The 12455-nt window shown below is 50.2% G+C and overlaps 1 protein-coding gene across 15 annotated transcripts in view; it reads right to left on the reverse strand.

The window, feature by feature from the left end:
- Nucleotides 1-12455, reverse strand: part of MSI2 (musashi RNA binding protein 2) — a 203733-nt gene that overhangs the window by 70311 nt on the left and 120967 nt on the right. For all 15 annotated transcript variants that reach the window (XM_053961228.1, XM_053961225.1, XM_053961233.1 and 12 more), the window contains one exon: nt 7349-7397. In XM_053961228.1, coding sequence (XP_053817203.1) covers nt 7349-7397 — 49 coding nt within the window. The remainder of the gene's footprint in view (nt 1-7348; nt 7398-12455) is intronic.

Here is a 12455-nt window from a genome sequence, read left to right on the forward strand (position 1 = left end):
GAAGGTAGTTTTCTGGTCCAGAAAACACTCAGTAAATTAAAAAAGATAAAACCCACAACCCAAATGTGCCAACCTGCAGTTTTCTGAAAGAAGCCATTTTTCAACTTATTCTATCGGATCCAGTGAAAAAAGTGCCAGATGTTCTTACTTCAGCTTATATATACAAAAAACATACAGGATAAGCAAAAATCGCCCCATGCCAGGACATTTAATCAAACTAATTAAAGAAATCTTCCATTTCCACCCCCCTGACAAGTCCTCCTTCAGCAGCAGAGTCACTTGGAGCTTTTGCCTTGCACAAACAGCCCTGGGAGCAACAGCACACACCTGAGCACGTGTTCAGGTACCTGCCCAGGTGCACCTACAGCTTGGATCAGCATCCCCCTCACATTCCCAACACTTAAATGTCCAGAAACAGAACCACACCAGGGATGTGAGGACGGGGAGAGCAAGTGGTGGAGCCTGCTCTGACGGAGGCTCAGGGGCAAAAGCTTTGTTACCAGCATTATCCGTGTAACCTCTGTTTCTGCTGAATCTCGAGATTTAGGGGATGGGGGAAGTGTTATCTGTTTAAACAGATCACCAGGAGGCTTCTACATATGGCAATGACCTTGTGCAATGGAAGGCTTCAGCAGCACCGGGCCTGGGCACAGCTGACAGAGGTCACTCACTGTGGGGTGACAAAAGCAGCCCCTTTTCTGCAGCACCCTCCTCACCTTCCCTGCAAGGGCTCCAAAAGATCCATTATCAATCCCAACCCACAGAAAGCACCGGTGTGTGCAAAACAAAAGCTCTCTCAGTGCACACTGGGGAGGACTTGCCCAGTCTGCTCCCTGTGATCCACGGGGAGAAGGAGCCAACACACCAGGGAGCGAGCGAGGCAGCCTCTCTCCCTGATTCCACATCACATTTTTGGGCACGCTGCGAGGAGCTGCCTCTTCTCTCAAGGTCACCACGCTGATTTTAATTCTGCCTGTTGTATGCAGACCGCCCGTCTATGGAAATGTTGCATTTTGCTCTCCTCCCGTTTCTGGCCTTTCCTCAATTAACATTTCCAAACAGTCCCACAAGGCTCAGAGTGCTCCCTGCTAATCACTTGGCTCCTGCATTCGGGAAGCAAAAGGGGCTGGGTTTCGTCAGCTGGGGAGATTCATAAGCAAGAACTTACTCGTGGCTTTTAGGGTTTCTTTCTGCTCAGCGACCACCAGGATTTGTGCTAATTTCTCTGTCACTCAAGCTGGCAGTGGCAGTGACAGTGAGAAGGCAAACTGAGCTCGTACTAAATGACCTCACTCCTCGAGGCAGCCTCAGCCGGGCACACGATGTGGTGTCTCTAACACAAGCTCACCCCCTGCAAGTGTGATAGAACTATGATCATCATGTAGACCAAAATAATAAATAGAAATATTTGCACAAGCCTCACTTCATGCTTCCTGAAGAACCTTGCACAAACTTGCTGCAAGTGGAGCCTCTCCCCTTGTTCAGAGCAAGCATCCACAGACATCTCTTCCTTGGGCGCATCCCAGCCAGGGCAGCTGCTCGCTCGTCTCCTCCCCTGGATGGAATCCTCATTACGGGTACAAAATTAAGCAGTGAGGTCTGACAGACAGTACAGAGCTGGGCAATTACTCCGAGCCTCAGGTGGCATTATCCAGCGTGAGGCCAGGGTGGCTGTAAGCACCCGAGACGTGCCGTGACCGCCTGGAAGAGCGTGGCCAGGAGCCTGATCTGCCGCTCCGGGCTGGCGCTGGCCTGGCTCTGTTCATTTTACACTTCACGTCAGGTGCCCCCACGCAGCAGCGACAGGCACCAGCCAGGAAATTAAAAGACAAGGGAGATGGATCCAAGAATTGGCAGCTTTTCCTTTTTGTTTTGTGTTTATTAACACCCGAGTGGGGAGCAGGGCAGAGCTGGGCGAGGCACGGGCACGGCACTGCCCCAGAGGGACACTCACAGTCCCCACCACCTGATGGGAGCCTAAGGGGGACAAACTGGTGCCAAATGGGAATACTGGGAAGTGGCCCCCAGCTCTGGAAGCAGAGCAGCTCTCCTCATGCTGGCTCCCACTTTGGATCCCCCAGCCTGGAGGAGAACTGGTGACACGGAGCAGAGATGTCAGGGCTGCTCTGCAGCGTTGCAGCCGTTAATGTGTTTAGGAAATGAATATTTATAAGCAGGAATGTAATATTAAAAACACACACATATAAAATATTAACATGGCACATGTCACTGCTGCAATCCAAACAGACAGGTGTGACTGATGGCGTTCACTGATAGGTGTGTAAATGGTAAATAATATTAACTAATGAATCCTCGCAGCCCTCACGTGAAGTTTAGAAGCAAATATTTGCTTAAAAATCTCTCCAAACCCCCTGGGTGCAGCTCCTGCTCCCCTGATCCCCTGGAGAAGAGAAACACTCCTCAGCTCTGTCACCAAGGGTTAAATCTCTCAGTTGGCAGCCCCAGGGCCCCGGGATGGATGGATTTCAGGGGAGGGAGCGGAGTGGAGCCAGCGCTTCCCGCAGAACAACCGCACTCTCTGGAGCCCCATTTGAGAAGTGATACAGCTGACAGGGGAATAAAAGCCCGTCTCATCTCGGAAAGCAATAACAATAACACTGCCTCCATTTATAGCTTATGTCACACTTTTCATCCAGAGCCCTTAAAGCACTTTATGTTTTAAAAAAGCATCATCGCCATGCCTGTGGATGCTTTCCCCAAATCTGTGGGTCAAACCTGCTGCAGCAGCTCTCCCTCAGCCCTGTCCTCCTAAAAAGCACAATCTGTGAGCTGAGGAAAGGCTCCCTCCAAGCACTTCTAAGGATGCCTGGTGCTATAGCCAGGATGCTGCCAAGAAAAGCTACACTCAAAATGACCAAATTAGGCAATTATTTCTATATATTTTAACTACTCTTTTCTCAAAACTGCCCGGGGATGTATTTTTAAATGCACATGACCTTGCTTGACTTGAGGGAGATGGCGATAAACAAATAATTGCAGTGACTTAATTACAGTTATATCTCATCTATAAAAATGTCAATTATAACTTCAGAGATCAGCTCCAGAACTGAGGTTTTGGCAGCCGGACAGAACACAAAAGGCTATTTTTCTCCTCAGAAAAACCTCCTCCTTCGCCAAGGCACGGCCAATATCTCTCTAACAGTGTCACTCCTGACTCTCCCAAGAATCACAACCATTATGCCAACTGCCTCCACCTGCACATTTACTCCCGTGCACTGAAATCTGCTGGATGGACACGGCACAGACAGAGCTCGACCCTCACCTTCCTCCCCGAGAGCAGAGCCCGTGGCAAGGCTGGCAGAGCCCTTGTGCTCTGGGCTGTGGTTTTGCTGGGATGGGGGGGCACCAACCTTTCAGCCTGAGCTCCGTGGGTTTAGATAAACCCCCAACCTTGGGCACACCGGAGTCACACGAGGGTACCAGCAGTGTCCTGGTGCCCACCCTGCAAGAGCCTGGGAGCCAAAGGGATGCTCACCCACCCTCCAGCCCCAGGCACACCCAGGTGCCACCCAGCCCCTGCCTGAGCACCCTCCTCACAAGCACAGGGAGCAGGGAGAACTCTGTAAAAGCCTGAGTGACTGCAGAGCTCCACACAACCAGCGTCCATCCCTGGGGATGTTTTAACCCCTAACACCCAGAATATTGTCTGTATCCCACAGACAGCCTGCCTCGCGTTTTGTTTAGTTTTGAGATTAAAGGAGTCCAAATCACACGTTGTCACTTCCCTCCTCTCTCTGCTGCCATCCTTAACTGTGCAAGAGGGTTAATTGATGTGAAAATAACTCTGGGGGCTGGAGAGCTTTGAAAAACATATAGTATTACACTCCATACGTGCAATTACAGCTTGGGGGGTTTCACTCGCTCAAAATCTCGGGTTTTTTGTGAGTCCAAGACATGGGGCTGCTGTGATGCAGGTCCTGGGCAGCTTCTGGAGTGGCTGAAGGCTGCAGGCACCCATGGAACAAGCACAGGCTGGGCAGGGATCACCGGGGCTGGGACCAAGGGCATCCCACTGCACCCCCCTCTCCTGGCATACCTCTACCTCACACTGGGATCAGCTCAGGACAGCCCACCCGTGCACCCCTCCATGATCTAACTGTGCCTTCCTCCTCCTGCTGTGTCCGCTGCTTTTGCTCAGCTTTGCTGCAAACAACAAACCCTCTCCACAGCCCAAGGGCATGGCCCCACCTCAGCACATCGAAATGCTTCCTGGAGCTCCTCTCCATAATGAAGTTAGAAGGACATCATCATCCTGCCAGGCTCCCTCCACCCCCAAAGATCAATAACTAATGCTGAACTCTAGATTTTATCTGCACTTTGCAAGGGTAACAAAATAACACCACCCTCTTTTTTTTTTCCCTTTCTTTCCAATTACTGAATCCTTTCAAGATTGACCCAGTAATTTTCAGCTCTATGAAATTTTAAGCAGTGAAGAAAGTGACAGAAGTGATCTGCCAGAATGTTGGGAGAACTTTTGTGTGTGGTTTTTAGAAGACTGCAGAAATACAGTAGTACTGAAATAGAGGATCACCAACACCTTCTTTCCAAAAAAGAAAAGGGCACCTAAACAAGCTGACCCAGGGATATTTGTTTATCAAGTGCTGGTTCTTTGTGTGCCCACTGTCACACCAGAAGAACCCTTGGAAGGAGACATCCCAGTGATTCTAGGGATTGGCTTGCCTACAATACACCAAAAAGTAACCACTCCAATTAAACACAGATTTTGTAGCCTGCCTTTACTATGGCTGAGCAGATCAGCATGAAATGCAAGAGCTGAGTCTTAGAGAACATCCAGGAATAGCTGGACATTAAAATACTCCTGCAGAGGCACAGCATGACTGGCCTGATGGCATTTTTAAGGTTACAGAATCCTAGAATCATCAAGGTTGGAAAAGACCTCCCAGATCAAGTCCAACACAGAGGCAAAGTGCTCCATGCCAGGCACGAAGTTTGATTTTGGGTGGTGTTTTCCAGCCAGGGTGAGCAGTTTTGAAAGCCCCTCTTCCTCTGTCTGGCTCAATCCCTGCATTTCCACCAAGCAGGGCTGGTGCAGGTGAGTTACACACTCCCCAAATTCACACACAGGAGCAACACACACGTGCCAGAATTATGTCAACAAACCCTCTCAATTTTCTTGCAAGGAAATTTATCTCACCTTCCAGCAGCAGGGAGTGAATTTTAATCCTTTTCCCTTCCCGTGCCCACGACGATTATTCCAGGCAGAGACTAACGGCAGCAAACCACAGCGGATATTTTATCTGCCATTTCTCTTTCCCGTGGCTAATTTGAAGATACAGATTGCAACCCACAAGTGGTTTTAAGAATTGCCATTAACACTGTTGCTGCACACTACTGCATTTTAAACATGCTTCCAACACAATCAAGAGTGTCACAATTTGTAAAATCTGGGGTGATTTTATCGGCGGTCGAGGCGGCAGAACTCACTTCATCACCACAGCCCTGAGCCAGTTCATTAGGCTGATTAGCACTAGCTACCTGTGCAGAACAGGAAAAAATGCCACAAAAGGCTGGATAAATTCAAGTGTGAAGATGAAGAGGACTCTTACTCTGCCTTTTGTACTTGATTTTTCCTCCCACCTGTGCTTGGCAGGGCAAGGGCCCGGAGCTCAGCCCTCTCTGTCCTTTGGCAGCTGTGCAGCCCCTCAGCACCGGCCAGGCTTCCCTGCTCACAGGAATTTTGGCTAATCCCAGCAAACAAGCAGCATTGCCCTTCACCTAGCAATGGGTAAGCCTGTTCCCTGGGATACAGCCTCCCAAACAGAGCTGAGTCTCCTGAGTGCCAGAGAACTCCTTTCTCCGCCAGGAGGGTGACTCCAGCCCAACCTGTCCCCAGAGTGACAGACCCGGGTGCAGAGTCTGACTCTGGAGCACAGGGGAGGTTGTGGGGTAACATCACCTCCCCCCAGTGGCATTTGGAGCCTGCTTTTGGTCCTTAGGGGCTTCTAGTTCCTCCCCACTTAGATCTCATCCAGGAGCTTACACTGGGATGCTAATGCGGAGCAAAATGTCATGGCTTGCATGTAAGGAAAAACAAGCTATTAAAAAAATTAGCCAATTAAATAAATGCACAGAATTCCCAGGGAAAAAAAAAAAAAAAAGGATGACCTGTTGCCTCTCATCTTCAACACACATAGTGGGAAAAAAGCTCTTTGTGGAAAACCCAAAAGGTTTAATGGCAACTAAGGTGCCCCCCAGACCTGCAGCCCTCATCTTTAGCAGACCTTTACTCCTGGTAAGTCAGTGGAAAGATGTTTTTGGGCAAGGAATGCATCCTGCGGGGCTCATTACCCAGGCTCAAAGCTGCAGGCTCCCCAAAGAGCACAGAAATGCTGAAGCAGGGCTGCCAGAGCAGAGCTCAGCACTCGCAGAGCACACACACCAACACTCGCTGTGCCCTCCCGCCTCGGGAAGTGCTTACAGCAGCACAGAGCGGGGACAGAGCAGGGGTCACCTTGGCAACAGCAGACAAGCATCCTGCAGGAAGCACAGGAAGGGCTCACACACCTCTGCTCTGCTCTAATGTCCCTGCAGAGCCTCCTGCCCACCCTGGCAGCAGAGCCCGGGCAGGGCAGGCACAGGGAGTGGAGACCACAGTGAGCTTGATGGGCAGGACAGAGCTCACAGCCAGCTGGGAACCCAGCCCCGGGATTTGGGACATTTCAGCAAATGGAGACCACCTCCACCCGTGTCAGAGGCCAAACCTGCTGAGTACTTGCCTTGCTGGGACCAGGGCCCCCCAGCTCTCCTTGCCCCCAGACCACAGGGCCATGGGGCCCTTGTGCCCAGCACCAAAGCTCCACATCAGGCAGCTTTTAAATGCAGCAAACAACCTGCTGAGATCCTGAATGGAGAGGAGTTTTTATGGCCCATTTAAGGGTGACTGCGTGGAGAAGGGTGGAAAATTCCCTGGATCTAAAAGGAAGTTGTCACGGGTTGAACTTTTCAACCTAAGTAAGAGCTTTGAACAGGTCCCTGTTACAAAAGGAAGGGCACTGCCTGTTCACACACCCTCCCTGGCTGGAAGAGCTCATCTCCCTGAGCAAGTCTTTTGCTCGCTGCTGCTGAACTTTCCAGGGTACTGCAATCCCTGACTTCGGTCATTGGACTGACCAGGAAAGTCACTGCTAGCAAGAAAATCCACGTGCACGGGGCATTCCGTGCCAACCAGCCCCTCCTCTGCCACCTGCAGCACAGAGGATCGAGTGCCACGGATTTAGCCACTGGCTCATCTCACTGAATCTGGGTTTTGCTCCCCCATGCAGAAGCTGCCACACACTGAGAGGTCAGAGCTCCCAGTCCCTCTTACCTCTATGCCTGTTGGTCGTCTTGTCAAACATCAGCATGGCATCCTCTACCTGCAAGACAAAGAGGGAGAGTTGTGCTTTAATACACGCTGGCAACTCAGAGAGAGCACACACACCAGGGAGGGGGACACGGGCAGCCTGCATGGAGCAGAACTCCTTGGTTTTGGCCAGAGGCAGCTTCTCCTTTTGGAAAACTGTTGCTTTCCCCCTCCCTGCCCTGGCTGACAGCTGATGCTGAAGTGGAAAAGTGACCACTGGAAGTGCTGGCCCTAAAGAGCCAAATATCTCAGCAGCTCTTCCACATCAATCCCTGGCCGTGCCTCATCTCCCTTTTGTAGGGAGACCAGGAAGGGCCAAGGCAGGAAGTCTGGATGCAAATCGAGCCCATGACTTCTCCAAATTTAGAGTCACTGTCTTGGTTGAGAACTAGGTTAAAAGAGGTATGAGCAGGGTAAAATCTGGTCAGCCAAGAAAGGTATTCAGAGGTTTTCAAAAGGGCTTTTGAAAAGCTGGAGGAAAGAGGGGAGAGGGAGGAGGGAGAAACTTTAATTCGCATCAGGCTCGGCATTTCCACTTCAGAAGAGAGATGACTGATGAAACCTATTGAAGTGCAACCAAATTGCTTTCAACTTCCATTAGGATTTGCATGATTTATTCCACCTCCATTTAATCTGTGCAGCCACACCTAAAATTTTGCACTTATTGCACAAGGATATTGTGCTGGGGCTGATTCCCCAGCATCATCACACCCTGAGCTGCTGTTCTGGGGCTGCAGGAGTGGGGGCAGCTGGGTCCCATGTGCCACTGGACATGGCCTGGGCAAGCTCTGAGATGAAATTACAGACTTGCAATTCCCTGTTATAAACTCGGGGATGATGAAAATCTGTAACACTGAATTACAGAAGGTGTTGCAGGAAGGAAGAAGAACTTTTAAAGATAAGGTTTCATCCTCTAAAGGACTCCACTGCTTTTCTGGGTTGTGGCTTTGGGATTTTTTTATTTGCTTGTTTGAAGTTTTTGGATTTTTTTTTTCCCCACCAGTAATTTTCTGTACTTCCTTGGGCTTGTACTCTGGTTTTCTATAAATCATTTATTTTAGCTAAGTGATTTACAATGCAGTTACAAGCTCTCCTCATCTCACACAGTGCCACTAAAGGGCACACCTGTCCTCCCAAATGTCCTCTTGGGCAACAGACAGACATCCAGCCTATGTCTGTGAAAAATTTCTCAGCCTTGGCTGGGGAGAAAGAGTTTGGGAAGGTGGTGAAAACACAAGCTGAACCTCCCTGAGGTTCTGAAGGACTGTAATATGTTCCAGGAGATTGTAAAAAAACACAGTGCAGCAAAACCTTACATGATGCCTGAAATTCATCTGAAAACCTGTCTCTGCTTAAGTTCTTAAGTTTTTTAGTCAAAATGGTTTGCAGAAAGTGCGAGCAATGGCCTGAGAGGGTGCAGAACTGCAGGTCTCCTGATACCCATCTTGACTGTGATCTAAAGATGCTGATGCACTGAAAAGCCCAAACTGCATTAAGCACGGAGCCTGTCCTGCTGTCTGTCCTCCCTCCAAGGGGGAAAACTCACCAGGATGAGCAAAACCAGGAGGCAGATAAGGACCAGGCTGCCCTTCACCCTGCACGCTGCTTATCTCTGCTCCAGGGTTATGTTTGCTCAGCAATCTTTATTTTTCATTCTCACAGGTCTTGGCCTCACTAGAACCAAAAATTACACATTGCACCTGCTGCTGTTTCCTGGGGCACCGCAGCTCCCTCTGTCCCCACCCAACCCCTGCTGCAGAAGGTTTAATATGGAACTTTTCTCCCTCCAACCCCATCCCAGAGCCCCAAGAGGAGCACAGACCCAGCAGCCCAGGGAGGTCCCCTGTGCCCCCAGCCTGAGTGCAGGCTCTCCAGGCTGGACCCACACTGTCCTGCCACGACGACACCTCCTCCTGCAAGGACATTACCGGGGACTTCACAAAGGTGCTGTGTTAGGGAGAGAAGAGATGCTCCAGCAGGGCCATGTCTCAGGCACTGCTGGCAGCAGCAGAGCCCTGAACCTCCTCTGTGCAGCCTCATCGTGCTCCTCCAGGGGCTGCCAGGGCAGAGGAGGGGCTGGTCCTGGCACCAGACCCAGCACTGCAGGGCTGAGGGGCTCTGGGTGCTGCCCCTGGTCACACTGGGCTCTGCAGCTCCCTCCCCTTCTCCCACCTGTCCAACACCATCCTCTGGGCAAACAGGGCTTTGTGCCATGTGTACCAAGCTGGAATGATGATCTTGGCAGGGATCTTTTTTATGCAAATAAATCCCTATTAGCAGTAACAAGCACAGGCTGCAGGGCTAATCCAGGAGGGAGGTTTCCTGGGGCCCCGAGGAGCACAGGCACCCTGGAGCAGGCACTGCCCCCCCTCCAACATCCCAACTGCTGGGATCAGGGCCGGGCAGCAGCTCCCTGGAAAAGGGTCAGCCCTGACAGTCCACATATGAAACCTGCACGGGGGGAGCGTCTCTGCAGCTGAGTTCAGACGTGGCCCAAGTATGCCTTGAAGAAAAAATTATCAGTGGGGTGTTCTGTGAGCCAGCTGGTGCCCTTTCAACAATGTCTAATTGGTTATCTTTTCTCTTTCCTAAGGTCAGAACATTTTATCTCCGTCTCTGCCCTTTCTGTGCTTACCCCACCCTGCGTTATTTTTTAGGGCAGCCATTGTAGCAGAAGAATAGCCTCTTTCCTCCATAGTCTGGTGACACAATGAGACTTCTTGAAACCTCCTGAATAGATAAAGTGCAGTGGCAAAAGGAAAATTCTATTAACACTTTGCAAAATAAAACATCTAAGAGCTGGTGAGACAAGCAGGAGAAGAAAATCAATATGGAGAGGGCAGCGCGCTCAGAAGAACTTTTCACCAGTTGCAAAAAGGTGGCGAGGGTATGGGAGGGAGGGGGGGGGAGAAACTTATTAATGCAGAAAACCCATCAATGGTATGGAAATCTGGCAGAACAGCAAGAACTCAAACTAGAAGAATTTGAATATACAAAGGGCTGAATAGAATGAGCAAACCACGCTGCCTCACACACACAGCCCGTTTCTCACGGTTCTCTGTGAAGCAAACACAAGCGGCTTGTTCAAGTTTTCATCAAGGAGAAATAAGGGACACAGTCAAGGTAACCGGCAGTAAACCCTGCAGTAAGCAAATTGATCCCTATTTCAGGGGAAGGGAAAAAAAAAAAACCAACCCACAGCAGAAACTCAAGTACATTCAGGGGCTGTGACTGCCCAAGCTAACCCCCTCCTCCAGCCCCTCGCTTGCCCAGTGTTTTAAAGACGCTCAGCCGCAACTTTTCCAGGTCTCAGCTCAAACCATGCAGCTCACGCTTTGCATACAGGAGGCAAGGAAGGTTTTTCCAGGCTAGAAGCAGGACTGGAAGATGGAATTGCCACCTGCAAGGCCTGGCCGGACCCCAGCCCCCAGCGAAGGGCTGGATGCCCCAGGGCAGGAGAGGCTGAGCCGCCTCCCCCCGGGGCACTGGGACACCAGCAGGCAACCCACACCCCAACCTCCTCAGATGGAGCCTAGAGGAGCTGATGAATGCGGGCTCATTCTGAGCCTCAAGTGAGAGTTACAAAATGAACAGTCTCAGGACTCAGGGTAACTAAAAAAAAAAAAAAAAAAAAAAAGAAAAAGAAAACAAAGGCTTGCCAGTGAACACTGGTTACAAATGGACACTTAAGGCCCCCAGACTCCTCTGTCCCAGCACAGCCCATCCATACAGCCAATGCAGACCCAGTTTCTTACATAAAGCCTAACTAATGGGCTTCAGTTTATTTAACTTCTTTTTTTTTTCCAATCCACTTGGGGCTCCGAGAAAAGGAAGGGCTCTACCACTTCATTACTCACTGCCTGGAAGGAGGAATAGGGGAGAATAGGAGGAAAGAAAAAAAACCTGGAGGAGCCAAAGGCTTTAATAATCCTAACAGTTCCCAGGGTTATTTAAAATATGCCCAACCAGTTCACAAAAGGCTCCACGGAGATAAATGTATTTGATTTTCTTCCACTTTAATGGAGGCATACATTTAAAGCAACAAAACCAGGGTGACCTAAATAAAATGACTATTAATTGTACTCAGAAAGTCTCTGAATTTAATGCAAGTGATCTAGCCCAGCACAAGAACACGCAGTATTCTCCAGTCATTCCTCCTACTTTCCTCTTTGGGATTTTCAACTCCTCTTTTCCACGAGGCAGCAGGAGCTGATCAGACCCAGCACAGCCCCATGTCACTCACACTGTAACCAACAGGCTGAGTGCCCTCCAAAAGCCAGCAGTGGTTCCAGAAGAATCTGCAGGGTGGTGCTGCAGAAACTGGAGCACTGTGCTGCCACTGGAAGGACCAAACCTTTTTTTTTTTTTTTTCCTGGAAAACTTTAAGCCTCACCCTGTATCTCTCCAACTGCACAGACACAGACCCAAGAGGTGCCCACGGACCCTCCTTGTGAAGCCAACCTTCCTGTACAAGGTGCCTGTGTGCACAGGAGCAACACCCACCACCACTCCACACCTCCACGCTCTGGTTCTTCCATTTGAGTCAAGTTCACTCACTGAGCAAAACTTCCACAATGAAACCACCGTAACCACACTGAAGGGACACACAGCAGCCTCCATGCCTCCCCATGCAGCCCAGGAAGGCTTTTCCTGATCCAAACCCCGAGTTTCCAACACATCCAGAGCAGGCTGAGGTGTTCCTGTGCTCCCCAAGAGTGCCCCCCTGGGCTGGAGGGGTTGTTTTCCACTCTCCCTAGCAGATCTGGCACTGTGTTCTCCATCCCTTCGAGGTAAAGAAGAATTAGGGCAGACAAATGGATTTACACCTGGAACGGATCACGGTGGCAATTCCAGCTGGGTCTGGGGAGGGAAGGAATTACTGAAGGACAACTTTCAGCCCCACACAATTTGGTTGTGCCTCTCCTCCCTCCATCCCCGACTCGTGAACTTTACAGGTCTATCACCTCTTCTGCTCTTCCAAGAAAAGTGTGCTGGATATTCTGGTCTAATTCCTCAAATTATTTATCCACACCACACAACTCCTCCAATATTTTGTTTTCTGAAGCAGAAA

The sequence above is a fragment of the Vidua chalybeata genome, chromosome 20 (genome assembly GCF_026979565.1).
Source record: "Vidua chalybeata isolate OUT-0048 chromosome 20, bVidCha1 merged haplotype, whole genome shotgun sequence".
NCBI classification, from domain to species: domain Eukaryota; kingdom Metazoa; phylum Chordata; class Aves; order Passeriformes; family Viduidae; genus Vidua; species Vidua chalybeata.